At 37.3% G+C, this 17,401-nt stretch overlaps 1 protein-coding gene across 1 annotated transcript in view; it reads right to left on the bottom strand.

Annotated features, from left to right (window-relative positions):
* The window catches only part of GPR126 (G protein-coupled receptor 126), a 106,565-nt gene extending 93,438 nt beyond the window's left edge, over window positions 1-13,127 (bottom strand). The window contains exon 1 of the mRNA XM_009319108.1: window positions 13,028-13,127. Coding sequence (XP_009317383.1) covers window positions 13,028-13,127 — 100 coding nt within the window. The remainder of the gene's footprint in view (window positions 1-13,027) is intronic.
* Window positions 13,128-17,401: the final 4,274 nt, after the last annotated feature.

The following is a 17,401-nucleotide window of genomic DNA, read 5'->3' as shown; positions in this document are numbered from 1 at the left end:
TGTCTAATTTCAGACACACAAGACCTAACTTATTCATGATTTGCAGGATTGTATAGAGGTTAATACAGTCAAACACAGTTCCTATTCACTTCAACTGCAGTTATAGATGCAAATCACTCTATAGCTTTAAATTAGGCGCAGAAAATGACACACAGGAAAGACAGCCATGAAATTCATTTGCTCAGCCACCCCTAGCAAACAAGAGTCAGAGACAGCATTCAGTTTTCTAGCACAGCCTTCAACCACCCTAGCCATGAGATCTTCTTGCAATCCAGTGCCTCATTTAGTGTACATATTCTACCTCTGGCCACACATTAAGCAAAGGCCTTAAAAACCATGTTTGTTTTCAGCCTCATAGCACATCTGCTCTGTACAAAACTGTAGGCCAATGACAAAAAGCAGGTGACTTTGTAATTAAAACCTGCATCATCACGGTGGATGTGAAAATGGAAAATTCCATAGGCAACCTGAATTCTTCAATTCTGTTATTTCCAAATTATTGAATTGCCAGCTTTCCAGCCTTAGTATTTTCTTTATAATATTTTCTTCCGAAAGCTTTCTTCTGTTATTTAAAATAAGTCAAACTTCGAAAACCACCGTTGTGTGACAATCAAAGGAAACCTACCCCACTGGTTTATGCCTTTATTTCCACCACACAGGTCTCCAACATTTCAACTGAAGTAGCAAGTGCTGATTCTAGATTATCATTTTCTATTTTGGTTCACTAGCTGAATCCCAATCTTTTCCTCACCTCCACATAAACCAGGAAATGATTAGAAAGTAAAAAAAAAAAGTAAATGTCTTACTCTCTGTCAGAATTGGTAGGGGTGACGGTTGTGTTACTTTAAAGCAGACATTTAATAGCCTGTGAAATTTCAGAAATAAACGTACTGTGTCATAATTAGAAAAGATAAATTATAGGGAAATGGCAATATCCGTATGCAATTCACTCAAACCTCTCATACTGCTGCTGATAAAAAGGTGCTCACAACGAAAAACATTATTCATTCAAGTCTCATACAGATATACTTTTCCATGACCAAAGCAGCCCATGCTGAAGAACGTAATTTACTTAAAGTGTGGACAAAGGCTCTGTGCTATTGGGCTAGACTTATAAATCTGTCAGTGCTCACAGGCAGTACAGGAGATCCACCTGCACAATCCAAATATACACATTAATGTGTTTCCCTATGGATATTTGTCCTTAAACAGTTCCAAAAGTTTAACTCAACATTTTCCTGTATTAAAGTTGCATCATAAACATATAATGTTTTATAGACATTTTTATCAGTCTTTTTTATCACATATAATTTATATTAATTGTACTTTTAAAGTAGTGCCAAAGAACAAGTCAAGTAACTTTATTTATGGCAGGACACAAGCACAGGGTAATGGCTGATCCTACATCCAGACAATATATCTCCACTGAGATATGACGATGCTAACTAAATTAGTTCATTTATGAAGATCATGCTACATGGAGAAAAACAATAAAAGACCACCATTATTACTATTTAACATTTATATTATAACTTTAAGGGGACAACCCTCATGGAGTTGCATTATAACTTTAAAAACATAGCAGGTGGATTGTTAATCTTACTGAAAACTCTGTTTGTTAATATACACCATAACCCCACGAAAGGTCCATATGGGAACATATTCCCTAGATCAGTGTTTAGACTGGACATATTGGTCTTCAGTGTTTTTCACAATTGTTGACAAATTGCTAAATATAGCCCAACAATGGTATCTAATGGTGCAGATTATCTCCTTGCATTTCAGGTAACTGGTTCTTGAATGTATAGACTACCTTGGCCATACAAAGTCTACTTGCATAGCATTTGATTACCATGACATTTGCTACCATCGGTATTTGTATACATACTTCTAAGTTTACACTCCAACACCGTAAGTTTTATGAGGAATGATGTAAAAGGACTAATGGGGACTGTTTATGAGAACTATTGTGATGTCCAATATAAAAAACTGAACTACAAACATGAAGACAATTAAATTATAACAAACTATAAAGAACAAATTGCAAGTACCACAGAAGAGCTTCTTGGCAAGAAAAAAAAAAATCGTTTAATTTTCACCAACTGCTATTAAGTAATTTGTGACTCACAATATTCATGTTTTGATGACCAGATTCTAGTTTAAGACTTTTTTTTTAAATATGCAAGATTATTTTCCATTCTGCTGTCATTGTATCATTCCTTACAATGTATTCGGCAAAGGAAACCTAATAGAAATATAATGTGAAATACCATGAATTGCTAAAAGACCGGATTCCTTTTTTTTTTTTTAGTTTGGCTTGATCCCTGCTAATAGAAGATGTTTCTTCAGATTTTCACATATTTCAAGTGAATAAACACAGTAGCTGATTAAGATAAGAAGCATTGCAGACCTCACCCTAAAGATGAAAACTCTGGCCAGGCTAAGCTTTCTTCTCACTAGAAACACACACACTACAGTAAAATATGAGAAAAGCTCAAAAAAAAAAATCTTTCATGCCACTATAATCAAAGGCAATCCATTTAAAGAGGAAAAAGAAAGCGTTTCTCTGTGTGTTAGGATTAAAAACCAGGCAGATTATGGATGGATGGGTAAGTAGAAACAAGAGTGGATATCTGGATTCTACTGATATTTTACCTGGCTCTGACAGTCACTGAACAATCCCCAACAGGATGCAGTAAACCTAGCTGAAAAGAGGGTGATACAGCAAAAATGCTGTCGTCTTCTCAGCTCAGTTTTTGGGAGTGCTGAGCATGCTTGTTTCCCACTGGATCTCTGGGAATCTGAGGTTCTCCGAACTCCTGCAAATGGTACCGTGTCCTGCATAAAGCATGAACAGTGCTAGAAGAAACAGTCTTTCAGTATCAGTCCTTCCAGGAGAGTTTGTGCATTTGAGTTTTTTGCTGGAGCTCAAGTCAATTCTTAAGTACCAAGTCAGGATTCACATGCCATGGGGATTAGACAGACAAAAAGCAGAATACAAAACCCTCTTCCATTTCAAGCATTACTGGGTGAGATCAGAGTAATCTGCAGACAAAAACCACAAGTTACAACATAAAATCGCTGCCAAGTGTACGCAGCAACTCTTCTTTCGTTCTTTACGCCTTTTTGCTTTCTGAGCACTGAACAGCAATGCTGCAGCACCATGCAAGTTAAATCTTTCAAAGGCACGGGGCAGAACTTTGGCTTCCTCTGACACAACAGCATTGTTTGGCCAAGACACCAACTTCCAAATAGTTTCTGTTTGGACATTTGGGGAGGGATTTTCCAAAGTGCTCAACAGTGATGTATCTTGGCTCTTATTCAAGTGGGCAGTAAAACTTGCACTGACTTTGGTGGGACCAAACAAAATCAATGTTATGCAATCCAGTTAAAATGGAGGAACCGCTAGACTATATATAGCTGAACACTTACTGAAGAGTTTCCTTATATCTTATTCCAAAAGCTGTGCAAAACTATTTCAAGGTTAAAGAAGATTTGTCTCAATTTCACCATTCCTAAGCATAAAAAAATGGCAAATGGCATGCTTGCTATGAATTTATTTTATTATCTTTTCAATCACGTTATTATTAAGAGTTATTTTTCTTTACTTTCTTGGAAAAAATCTCTTTTTATTTAAGAAAATTAATTCTTTTTAGAAATAGGAAAATACAGTGAAATTTTAAAATTAACATTGTAATTTTCTCCTTCAAATTCAGAATATTTATTACATCAGAAAACTGATTAAGATGATAAAGCAATGTTTTGAAAACAATAGGTTTAAAAACTGGACTCTTCTCAGCTACATTTCTGGCTTCCGATACATTCCATTGCTATGATGTGCTAGTCAGAAAAAATTTATGCAGCCAAGCACAAGAAAATAGGCATTTTTTTTTCCCAAGATCTTGAGTTCAGCTATTGATTATACAATTAAATTGCCAGTCACTCAATTCTGATATGCTATAAACAATATAGAACAACTTCAGATACTTTTGTTGAGAGTAGTAGTCAAAGGAGTTAGTAACTACAGGAGTTGCCTAAAAGAGAGTATTTGTGTCGTGTACATCAACACTGCTGACAACAGCGGGAAGAAAACCACCCAAAACTAAAGACAACTGACTAAGCCAGACATATATTATTTGCAGGTAACTTCTAAGTTACTAGTGTTTGGCAAGGGATTTAGAAACCACTCATTTGGTATTACCCACATGTCTAAAATATGCACAGGTTTTATTAGAGAGAAGGAGTGTATATAGAGGTGTTTGCCTTTTTAATCCTCAGTACTATCTTCTGATTGCCATGTGCCACTAGAGAGAGAATTTTTTTTTTATACCAGTGCTACTTCTACCATTTTGACTTTCACTGAGACCCTTCTGAGAACACGGAAGGGTTAAATGCAATTCATTCGTAACGCAGTGAAATAATCACTTAACAGAAGAGTAATCGCCCATACGCAGAGACAGAGAGAGGGAAGCCCGACTGGTGGTACTGTTGCTATACAACGTCTTTGCCGGTTCCAGTGGCAAGATTTTAGCAGAAGCATACCCAATTCAAAATAAGATCAAAATACCGGACATCATGGAAACAATAAACTGCCAAAATCTGACAGGTCCGAGAAAAAAGCCTACCTGTTATAAACTAGCTACATAGTAAACTGTAACCAGAGCAGCTGGTGCAGACGGCACATTTGATGTACCAGGCTTACACATGCAAGGGAGGGGGGCTCCTTGTTTTTATAGTTACACTTCCTTTAAATATTTTTATCAGTCAAACAATATTTTGCTTTTTAAAAACCCCACAACTTCTACCTCACTGATGCCTTGAACGATGCCTTTGTTCAACACTAGCATTCTGCCCTTTTATTTTTGTATGTATATTACAGATATGATTTCTTGAAATATAACAACTTCCTAAACCAAAGTTAAAATCCAAGATGAGTTGAACACCATTTGGGCGATTTGTTATTCAAAATATTGGATAGGTGGACACCCATACCCAGCACGAAATCTCTTAGTTATTTCAGATTTCAGTACAAAAGACAGAATATTGGTGTTCCTTTGCATATGTTTAATGACTCAGCCCGCAAGGCGATTTCAGCATTCCCTGTATACTTCCAGTTTCTGTAAAGTGCAGTATGATACATGACTAACATACTTTGGAATTGGAAAATATTTAGACACAGAATTAGGAAAAAAAACAGTAAAAGATTTAAAATTTAAACCAGCTTATAAGCCTTTCCTGTAAATTCAAGACAATGAGAAAAAAACAAAACAAAACACACTTCCTCTCACACCACAAAACAAAAATCACGGAGGACTGGGACTTGTACAAATGCCTCTGTGATAACTTCAACCATGAGGTCTTTTTCTCCACCTAAAAAGCAAGATCTGATAAAAAAATGACTTCAGCGTCATAGCATGGATTTGTCACTCCACAGCTCTTAATGAGAAGAGCTATGAGAAGCCAGAGCATGCATCCGAACAAAACAAACTCTGTTCAAGATAGGGAGTTGCAGTTTTCTGTCTGACACCCATTAAGAAGCATATTCATGAGGGGAAAAAGCTGGAATTGGAAAAACTCTGATTGCATTGTATCCTTTCAAAAATTAGGTTAGCTGTGTGACGGTCTTTTCATGGATCTACCCTGTGTTCTGCAAGAGCTAACTCTTGCAGATATGCATCCCTGAAAAAAGCAGTTGTTTTACAATGTGCTGGAAGACAGTTGGACTACTTTGGGGATATCCAGGGAAAAAACGTGGTTTCAAGAATGGGAACGAATGTTCTGTCACTCTTTAAAAGAGCAAAATATCTTCCAACACAGTTGTTCTGTTTCCAGGAACTTTAAAAAAAAAAAAATGTTCTCTGAAAATATGCCATGCCATGCTGACATCTCTATAGAACATTAAGCATCTTACATCTTAATTGATATAGCTGTAGTTTTGGAGTATTAAACAATCTGAGTTACCACCATGGTGGCCTCTCCTGTCAAAAGTGACTATTTGCTACACTGGAATTTGGACAAACCAGTAAATAACGGAAAAGATGTTCAGAAATTACCAAAGGGAAAATTCACAGAATGGGAATTGGTGAGTGTGTTTGGGGGCTAAAATCTTGAGGACGATTAGCAAAATTGTTTCCAACTACCAAATTGAAAGCAGTCAACATACTGTTCACACTGCTGTTGTCCCAGACAATAGAGTAAAAATGACAACATGAAAGATGAGAAAAAAGGAATACAAGTTCATAGTGGTACCAAAATTTATGACTGGAGTTGGGTTTAGAGTGGAAAGTGGCTTGATTCTTCATGAGAAGGCCAATAAAATGAATTAGTGTGAATGATACCTGGAGGCCAGACTACAAAAGCAGAACTCTAACTATGAATTATGCACTTAATTTTGCTGTACTGCAGCAAGAGTTAGAGCTTAGTCTGTCATTTACAGGAACTGGGCAGACCAGTGAGCACTGAATCCAGACAAAACAAGAGGTGTTTCTGGAAGCCCTGCCTTCCCGTAATATGAGTGCCTATATTATCATATTTAGGGCAGGAAGAGTAGTTTTGGTCCAATGTATCACAGTAAGGGATTTACTTCTCTGATGTAACTTACCATTATTACACTAATATTTTAGTTAACTCTGTAGAAAATGTTTACAGTCTATAGCTGAAATACTTTATTTTCCTCTCATGGGAGAGAGATTTTTCTCTTCCACGATGAGAGGAAAAAATTTTGAAACAGTATGGGTGAATTATTTAATCAGAAGTATTTCTATACACAATCTTAACAAGGAATGTTATGTTCTGGGTGGGTCTTCTTATTTCTTAGTACCTTACTAAATTGTAGCTAAAATTCCTTCACTTCATTTTTTTCAAATTCTTGTAAAATAAAAGTCATATATGTTTTTCTTCATTTTAGTATTGTCCACACATAATATATGGGGTAAGTAGAACTCTCTCAGACACCTCTGTGCTGTGGTTGTAATAAAAATGCAAATTTTAACATTTCAATTATTAGACAGTGATAACTGAGGCCTTGATCTAGTGAACATTACATGTTACACCTTATGCAAATCACTTAAGCAATCTCGTTAAGTAAGCAAATCCAATATTCTAGCAAAACAATCATGGACATAACAATACGCATCCAAAACCTGCAAGATCAGCCCTTCTTATTAATTGACAAGTGCTGACTGTACAGTGGTAATCACTCACTTCTAAAAGGTCCACTGGTATATGAAATCAACCATTTTAATTACTCTGTGTTAATTGTAATGCATACTAAAATGCATGTCACATGATTGCTAGACTTATATGTAAGGAACTAGCTGTCTGGAAAACTGCTATTCCTAGTTAAGACCTTCACTTCATGATGCAACATTTTTCTCTTGTGGATTCGTAATGTGAGAAAAGTGACGTTCGCAAAGACTTCAGTCTTTTAATGAGAAAGAAACTCATTTTGTTCTAAAATGTTCATTCATTTTATTGAAAGCAACTGACAAATACCATAAACCATTTGGGTTTGGCTACAGGTGCGTATCAGAGGAAGGGAAAAAAAAAAATCATTGCACTTTTAAGGCAATATTGTTATGGTTAATGCAATAAGATCCAAACACTTTAGGGAAAAGAATTATCAGCACCATCAAAAAATTATAGCTAAAAAATAAACAGCGGTAATGAGAGGCAGCTTCCTGTGAAATTCATTCTAACAGTGATTTACTTTTACATTAACGAACTGTCAACTAAGGGAAATACAAGAAAGCCAACTAGTAACTTTTTGTCTGCAAGATTTATATGAACAGAAATTCTAAACACATGCCTCGAGCCAGTAGAAATTTAGATATTAAACAGAACATAAAGGATTGCTTTTGTTTTGCTTAAGCTACATTAAAATATAAAAGAAGACTGACAGAGAAAGGGGAAAGAATAAAAATACTTTGGAGCTATTCATTGAATATCCAGATTCCTTCTGACTAATCTCTCAATTACACATGATGTATGTATGCCTGTGTAAGGAAAGAGACTGCCTGACTGAATACTTTTTTCAAACTTTTTAGGTTTTCTGAGTTTTTCCATAACTTTCAGAAACATGAATTTCCATGCCTGAGTCAAGGACAGCACTCTCGGTCACATTTACCCTGCCCAGCAATATATGCACGCCCATTCACACCCTGGGGACACCACGGGAGAAGTTTCACAAAGTGCCAGTAATAATGTTATAAAATCATCCGCCGCCTCCCCGCCGTACGCAAGGACTGCGCTGACTGACTGGGTTAACGCCTTGGCACTTTGGTTCTTGCTGCGCCCATGGTAAGAGAGAGGAAGATAAGGGAATGTGCTGACAACCATTTCATCATTCGCTCGGCGATAGGATCTTTGGTCCTTGCCTGGGGTAGGCAGTTTGAGATCTGTGGTGAAAAAAAAAAAAAAAAAATCACGCTTCCTGACTTGGGCCGTTCAAGATAAAACTCCATCCGTTTTCACAGACGGCACCGTGACTAACTCTTGCTGCTTGTGCGGGTGGCATTAGCAATACTTCCCACCATACTCCCTTCCCATCTCCTATTAGGCTCCTGAGCCTGCAGGGTCACTCTGAAACTCTCCCATAAACACGGGAGGACCTTAATCCCTCCTTTTTATCTACACAGGCCCAATTAAGGAGCATGATGGACAGAGGTGATCCTATATGGGAGACCATTATCAGCCATGTAGGTGAAGGACCTGCTTTCAGTTTTATTCTTTTTTTCTGACCTCTCTTTCTTGATGAATTAAAAACAGCACAAATTTTTGCTTTGAATCACCACTAAAAGAAATGAAATTAAAATTTCAGGGACTGTAATAGAATTGAAACTTACTCTTCGGTGAGCTCCTGGGCATTGATTAAAGCCCTTTAAGGACATGGAAATACGACTACAGCCACCAACGCGCTTTACTGATGATGAACAAAAGGACAAATGCTCACTCTGGCATCAGCTGCAGTCATAGTAATTTTGTGATAACAGCAGTATGGGGCATAATGCAGAAACAGTGTAATAAGAATTGTAGATGTATTCATGGCTTTATTAAAATAAATATTTTCCACATCCTGAATAAAACTAAATATGGTTGCATGGTAGTCAAAATTTGAAATGGCTCTTGAGTCTTACATAATTATGTATCTACCGGTGACAGAAGAAGGTAAAAACTCTTACGAGGCTGTTGCAATATCCTCAAAATGTGCAAGTGTTCAAAACCCTGGAAGTCCAGTACTGACAAGACACTTGAAAGCTAGCTTGGAAAGTAATTATGCAAACTGGAATCTCCTTTAAGGTCACCAAAAAAACTCCAGTTCTGCTCCTGGGTTACCACAGAGAGGACAGTCAAAACCAAGAGATAGTACAATACTGAAACATTAGACATTTCGCTATGAGAGCAGAAAAGCCAAAAAGCAAGGGGAGACTAAACTGAACACTTTTTTGTAAGGTTACACACACCTGAAGCAACCAATTTTTACTTTCCATACTGAACTCCTGCTTCCTTATGTCAGATAAAAATGAGGTCATTGCAACAGGACAAACACCAACACAATTTTGTAGGCACAGCAAAAGCACTATCATATTCCGAGAAGTGCAATGTCCAGTGGATCTCCCCATTTCCCAGATTTTGAACCAAAATAGATTCTATAGGGCAAAGATTAAGGAAGCACTATAGAAATTAGGGAAGTTTGGAAATCATCTAATGTATTTCTCAGCCCCAAGGGAAGAGGATTATAGATTTAAACCATTTCTGGAATATAGTCCTATACATTCCCAGGGACTGAGATTCCCCAGTCTTCCTTGGCAATCTATTCCACTGCTATCTATACCTTTCGATGAGATGTCCTCCCCTCATTCATCTTGCTGTAATTTAAGCCCATTCTTTTTGCCCTTTCAACTGCCCAGAAAGATCAGTCTATCCCTTCCCACTGCAGAAATCTCTTTAAATATTCTCAGTTCTTATGCATTCCCCCTTCTGCCTACTCTAGACCAAAAAATCTTAGTTCCTTCTGTCTGCCCTCATTAATTATGTTTTCCAGAACTCTGTTCGCTCTTTTTGTTCTCTTTTGGGCTCTCTGAAACCAACAAAATGTACATACAAACGAAAAGTCTGAATCTTGGATAAAAGTGGATTTAACTAATTCTGTTTAAAACACCACCATTCTAACATCTCAGCTTCTATACAGTCCTTTCACTGGAAGATGGGCAAGTTGTTTACAAGGGAGGCAAGACATACACTCATTGTTATAGGCAGGGAAACTGAGGCACAGCTAAATGACTCACTCAAGGCCATCAGGGACATCTACCCTAGACAGGAGTGGAAACCTGTCAAGTTGCTTACTGAGCTGCTCCATAACTTCACCCCATGTCACAACACAGGACCAGTATGCCAAAACAGTTATGGCTGCTGACATTTTAAATAAAGTACATGTTATATTTTTATAATGTATTTTTTATTTTTATAATTTCTTTCTGTCTTTCTGTTTTAAGTGTCAGAGTCCATCCATTGATTCCTCCGAGGTATCAGACCTACATTTTGGGATTACGCTCCACTGCTGCACCTGCTTGTCAGTACCTTACTGATCAACTTGTGGCTAAACATTCTTTTCACAGACCATCCCACTCCTGTTCTAAGTTTTCTGCTGTGTAATCCTTCTCTTAAGCTTTGTTTCTGAAAGCAGGCCAAGTCCTGTAGTTCTTCTCAAGTTAAACTATAAAATTATTACTTTTGCATTTTTTCCATGTCACAGCACGACTGATATTTTTATCCTTATGAATAGCCCCTTAAATAATCCATAAAACCTGTACATGATGATCTTAATCCCTCGCTTGTATGTAACCTCCTCTAGGCAAAGCTTAATAAGCCCCAATAGCTTTCTAAGCTTACAGCTCACTAGTGAAGCTGGATTAATGTCAGGTTTTGTGATATTTCTACTGTAACTTCAGTAAAGCTTAAGCTGCCAGAGAGATCGCGGATACCATATGAATCCACAGCCAAAGTGATTTAAGAACACAAAATAAAAAAAGTGCAGGAGCAGTGTTTCCCACCTTGTCTGCCTTGCTCTGTTAAAAACAACAGATGAAAAGACTCCATTTTGCAGCATAACCCATGCTTTTACATCAACATAAAAGGAAACATGAACCCTGAGGGTCTACAGGCAAGTACTGCCAAATGACAGGTTGCTGTAAATGTCTCATTTTCATTTCAGTCGAGTATTAACAGCACGCTACCTATGACCTCTTTCACTGTTGAACAGCAAACATTTGTCTATTGAACCTGGGTGTTTCCAGTGTACCTTATTTATCTACTCATCATTCAGGCAGGAAATGTCTTTTCCATTTATTGAATGTTTTGAAGATTTCAAATCTTTTCCAGTCGAAGCAAGAAAGAAAAAGCCCCCAGGGGCACTCACTTGAGATGCAAAAGACTCAGGTTCAGGTCTGTGCTCTGATTTCCATCAGAGACCTGGTTCTGAGTCTCCTACATGCCAAACCAGTGCCTGAAAAAGGAGCATGGACAGTAACTATAATAGAGGAGACCGAATTAGCTAGAACACTTTGGCAGCTTTTGCCAATCCAATGGCACCAACCACTTTATTGCTGAAGTAGTTAGCCAGGGGCATATATGATTTTGTAGAAGTGTATCTTGGAGTTTGGCACAGGGCTTTTGACCCACCTACGTGTTCAGTACCAGCACAGTTAGCAATGGTACGCTGTGATTAGCTGAATGCACAGGTGAGCTTGTAGTTGGCTTTCTCTGTCCTCACAGCATACTGGCTAGGACCTTCTGGCCCATGGGACTTACTCTTGCTGTGTCACCTGCACTTTAAATAACTAACCTTTTATCAAGAGGAATGAGCAAAGACTAACGATCTTTGGGTCTTAATGTTCTAGTCACCAGATAACAGTCCACAGCAGCAGTTTATGCTGACGACGGCAGCTGCATGGCCCGGGATCATATATGGCCCAGGAATACAGGGACACAAAGGCCATCAGCCAACGGAGCCGTGGGTGAGAGTCAGGTCCTAAGTGCATTTCTGGCTGCACAGTTTAATGGAATTGGAAAACACCCATTAAAGTGACATGAAGCTGGAAACTGCTACTGCACAGCTACTTTTTTTTTTTTTCCAAACCTGCACTTTTTATTTAGAGAAAAAACAGTATCAAAGAAGCTAGAAACTCTTTCTATATATAAACCATCCTTTTTCCAATGGCAAGACTGTAACAGCAGAACTACCCATCTGATATGGAATTAGCTGAGCACTACAAGCTGCTCCAAAATTTTCATATGCTCCAGAATAAACTCCAGAGTTTTTTTTCCAGTAAAGCAGCTGGACCTCCTAAAATATTTTGCACTCTAGTGGTTAGGAAAAGACATTTAGTAAATGAAATCTCTCATTCATGTGTTTAAAAGAAAACAGTCAGAATGTGTTACATTACTCTGTACTCAAGTGCCACTACAGACCAAGATGATATTCAGTTTAAACTGACTGTTCTTTACAGTGTATGATTATCTTACGTACATATAGCTTGCTGAGGAATGTTTCTATTATTTGAATCATAAAAGTGTTTAAAAATAATAAGCACACTACAGTTATTTTACAGCTTTGAACTAGAGTGAAGGATTACTGAATACATCATCTACAGGCACAAACAGTACTGTGGAAAATGGAAGAACTATGCGATTACTCTCAGTATTCCAACAACCAGAAGAAATTCAAAAGAGAGGTAGGTATTAACAAGGTAAAAGCAAAGGAAGGAGAAAATTAAAGAATTCAAAGAACAAAGTCAAAGAAAAAAAAACAATTAATAACAGCAAAATGATAAAAACAACAAAAAGAAAATTCGGCAGCTGCAGAAAATATGATCCAACCTATCGAATCACAACTAATAATTATAACGCATCACTTTCATCAAAATGTTGTATTGTACATAATTCAGTCATACATAAGCATAATCCTTAGTCATCAAAACTTTGGCTCCTAAACCATTTATTTAAGCGAGAAGATGATTTGCTGACCTACCTGCTTGCTGCATGCATAGGACATACGTGGTAAACAAGCAGAGACAGTGCTGCAGCTTCCATTTCCAGTGATAGCACCACATTTCACTTACATGAGACATCCTGTGGAAAAAAAGCAAGCAAGAATTCAGGGAGCTTTACAACAAGCCAAGAAAATGAGAAAATACTGTTTTTAGTCAAACTAGTAACTAGCAGTAAATACAGTAACACTTGAAAATTATGGATGGCCTTAGTGTTGCTTAAACAGACAGAAGTCTCTACGCTTGCTAAAAAGGGTCAGAAATGACGTTGCATGGACCTTAGCAGAAAACAAAGGAGAAGACTGGTCAGCGCTGGGCTTCTAAGCAGATAGGTGTGGGTGGTATTTCAGTAAAAGAAACAAGCAGCCCATATGGTGACAGTCTGAAAGAGTTAAGGTATAGTGTTTTTTTGGAGACTGCAAATCTTTACTTTACCTATTTACATAATTTACAAATAAAAATACATTTATGCTGTTTAATTATACATAATACATACATATTTGTTATTAACTATATAAAGATGGTATGTGACAATTTGCCTCTGCCCTTAACCAGCCTTTCCGTATTTTTCAGTGCTAATATTTTGATAGCTACAATATTTTCTGCTGACAACTTCAATGAAAATCCTGAAACTTTCATTGCCAAAATCTAGGGGCTCGTCTGTGCTGCCAGTGAAGTCAGGGACATCTTTATTATTTAATAAAACAAATGCAATTATATAAAAATCTTTATCAATTACAGCTTGAAGTTAAAGTTTCCTTTGCCTTGAAGCGTACAGGACGTATAATGGCTAAACCAAAATGTTTCCTCCGTAGTGGGCAGAAGAAGCATCAAGAAAGAGTCTTAATAAATTTCGTCAGACTTTTAACCATGTATCCAAAATGAATGCTGCTCCATTACATTCCTGTCTTATTTTATTCAACAAGTTAGCAACAAGCAAAAGCAAGCCACAAGTAATGAAACACAACACACGTTATTTTGACCAACTCCTTCCCCTCCTATTTGGCGATGATAACTGGCTTTTGTTCAGAAAGATATTATCTCCTTATACTGGAAGAAAATCTCTAATAGAATCCCCAAAATATTTCACAAGCCTATTCCCAGCAACAGCATGTGAAGAACTACAGATGAATAGTCGTGAAGAAACACCGATGAACACAAATGTCTTCCAGATCAGTGCATATTAAATACAGAAAAAGAGAAAGGTATTTGGAATGGCCACCAGTACGATTTATCGGGATGAAAATGTGGAGGTACGTGAAAGAAAGTAGAGTCTCCATACTCAGTGGCAAGAAAAATTAATTTTCTTAAACTTGGGAAAATAGTCCTCCTTCTGCTCCACAGACATTGCTGTGAACCCGCCAGTGAAACCTGGGGGCAAATGTAAATCCTTTCCCAGTATCAGCTTCTGTTTCTTCCCATTACATTACAGAAATGGAGTTCTGTAATGTAGACGAGCCAAACTTAATGCAGCAAGATAAACCATTGTAAAGGAACAACTAATGTTTCAGTTTTAAAAGTAGTAGTTCGTCAAACCACTCCTGTGGGCTAGATGCCAGTGGGCCCAGGTAAATGGCACTTCAACAGACTGCTGCAATCAGTTAAGTTTCCCTTCAGTGCAGTGTTACATAGCACAAATATCTGATTACAAAAGAATTCCAGTTCTTTATGGGTAGTTGTATCAAATTAGGAATTTGAAGCCGATTTATTTTTCTGAGATATTGTAAAGTCAAACTTAACAAGTGTTGAAGGCAAGCACAGAAAACACTGGGCTCTGAAATACAAGAATCTCTTTGATGAAGCCAGACACACAAAATAACCAGATTATCAAACAATAGAATTATTGTCCTTCAACTTAATGACCCAAAAATCCCTATTAAAGTCTCAGACAACAGAATGCTGAGGTTTGGGAACAGTAACTGTTCAATGTATATAATTTATAAATCCACAATTCCCTTAATATTCATTTAGAAAATTGATTTTGAACAGAAGTCCTTTTAAGACATGAAAACAGTTATACGCACATACAAACACACATGGCATGCTCATATGCTCAGAGTGGTGAAATGGAAAAGTTGAGGAAAACAGCATGATATACCGAAGATACAGAACACCACTGTTTCTACAGAAGAAAGAGTTTGCAGCTACTGATGAGATACATGCAAGCCTGCGGCACAGCCTACCAATGCAAACCCGTAGAAGCGGTTGCATTACTGCTTTTTGGTTGTTGGTTTGTTTTGAGCAAGCACAGTTAAAGTTATCAGACTAGGAAACAGTCACAAGCAATTATTTATCAATTGAGAAGAAATCTGCGTTAGTTTTCATTGTGTTGATAGATTTTCTGTGTTACAGCAATCATCACTTTTGATGTCTGTGAACTCAGCTGAAGTTTTTGCTCATTTAATAGCTGGAGAATCCAAGACAATTTTTGAGATACTCAAGGAAAAATAACATGGCAAGTTTCTGCTGCCTAGGTCTGGAGTGAATCTACTCAGTCACATTGCCTTTAGCACCTTTCTTAAAGAATCTGAGATTCCACATTAGTCTGAGACAGCTATTTAATTTGGCCAGTTTCTGCTTGTTAATGTTTACTTGCATTGCGGTAACACTTACAAGCCAGTACTCCACGGTGTTAGTTTACAGTCTGTTTCCTCATCTTCACTCTTGTAAAAAGCACAAGTCAAGAAAGATTTCAAGAACACGGATAATCAACAACAGAATAAGTGCAAACAACAAGGCAGAAAGGAGTAACTATAAAGATTTTTCCCCAGAGAAAAAGGCTAGGTAATTAAACAATTGCTATAAAAAAATGCAGTTCTCCACCAAAATAAATATGTACAAAATAGCAAACCTGTCTCCTCCACTTACATTCTCTACTGCTGAAAGACGAAACAATTTTCTTTACACCACATCATCTCAGTTGACAAGAAAGAAAGTTTCATCAAACTCAAACAAGAATGACCACAGAAGCAGCATGCTACCAAAATGCTCCACTAATGCAGGTATCATGAGTCAGATCTCTTTCTTTTGGAGAGGACTTTTGAAGACCTGTGTTACAAAGCATAACCTCTAGCTGAGTGCTATACTTGAGTGAGGAAACCAGTTATTTACATGTTCTTGAGATCTTGCATAGACAAAAAGCTGAAATTCAGAAACCTGACGGCTCACAGCCTTACACTGTGACGTGCATAACACCCCTGTTCACACAAGAAGTTGTCAGGGATGGGAACCAGCTAACATGTTGCCAACAAAAAGGTTTCTTCCATACCAAACCCCATCCCTGATGTTTTTATAATGTGACATCCCAATTGGCAGACAATTATGAAAAGGAGCCAGAGCAACTGGTAAATACTTCCTATGCATTAAAAAAACAAAACAAACTTAGTTGCAGATATCATCCACCTGTTAATACCCACTATGTTTATATTTATTTTAAGGTTCATTTTCTTGATTATTAGTGTTAATAAACATCTAGAACCGAATCCAAACAGTATATGAATAATTCAACAGAAAAATTAGCAAACAGTTCTGAGCTAGTTTATAGCTTATCAAGGGATGATATGGTCCCCTGCTACAGCAGCACTGACTTGATGGCCCAAGAGACCCCTTTGGTCTTGTGTTCCTATTTTAAATAGTATTAAAAGATGTGTTCTGTCATTTAATATTCATCAGTAGCACAGAGAATGGATATTGGCACAGCAATGTACTAAAGCACACCAAGAGTTTAAGTAATCAAAGCAGTCCATAACGAAGCTCTCAGAATATATGCAAATTATTTCAGTCTTTAAGCCTGGAAACACTGAAATTGCTGAACACTGTTTATAGTGGGCTTTCTTCTCTATTTTGTTTCAATTTAAATGAAAAAGCCCTGTTCCGTCCCCAGCTGGTAACACGCTAGCAGCTCTGAACAAATCACTGTTGATTGTCAAACGGAACCAAAACAACATTTTACCCAATGTATTTGGGGATTTATTAGGACACCTATGGTAGGAGTACATCCATTACAGTTGGATGTAGTCTCACAAAAGCAATCCCTCTTAATGCATTTTGTTTTTCCACAAAAAAAAGTAGCAAAATTATAAAGTGCCCTTCTATGGAGTCTTACAGAAGAACTACTAATTTTTCTATGGACTGTCATTATTCCATTGTAGACACTGTGTGACACGACCAGCTATGCACTCTAGCTACCAATTCAATACAGTCCAGTCCACAGCTACTTTCATTTCCTATAGCATAGGGAGACAATGACCTTATTCACAATTCATTCCAGAAGAGCAAAATAGACATGTAATTTATCTAAACCATAAATGGATGGTAATTTCACATAGATGTAGCAAGACTCCCACTAATTTCAT

Source organism: Pygoscelis adeliae, unplaced genomic scaffold, assembly GCF_000699105.1.
Source record: "Pygoscelis adeliae isolate BGI_AS28 unplaced genomic scaffold, ASM69910v1 Scaffold172, whole genome shotgun sequence".
NCBI classification, from domain to species: Eukaryota; Metazoa; Chordata; class Aves; order Sphenisciformes; family Spheniscidae; genus Pygoscelis; species Pygoscelis adeliae.
Note: the sequence above shows the minus strand (reverse complement) of the source record. Positions and strands in the feature narration are given on the sequence as shown.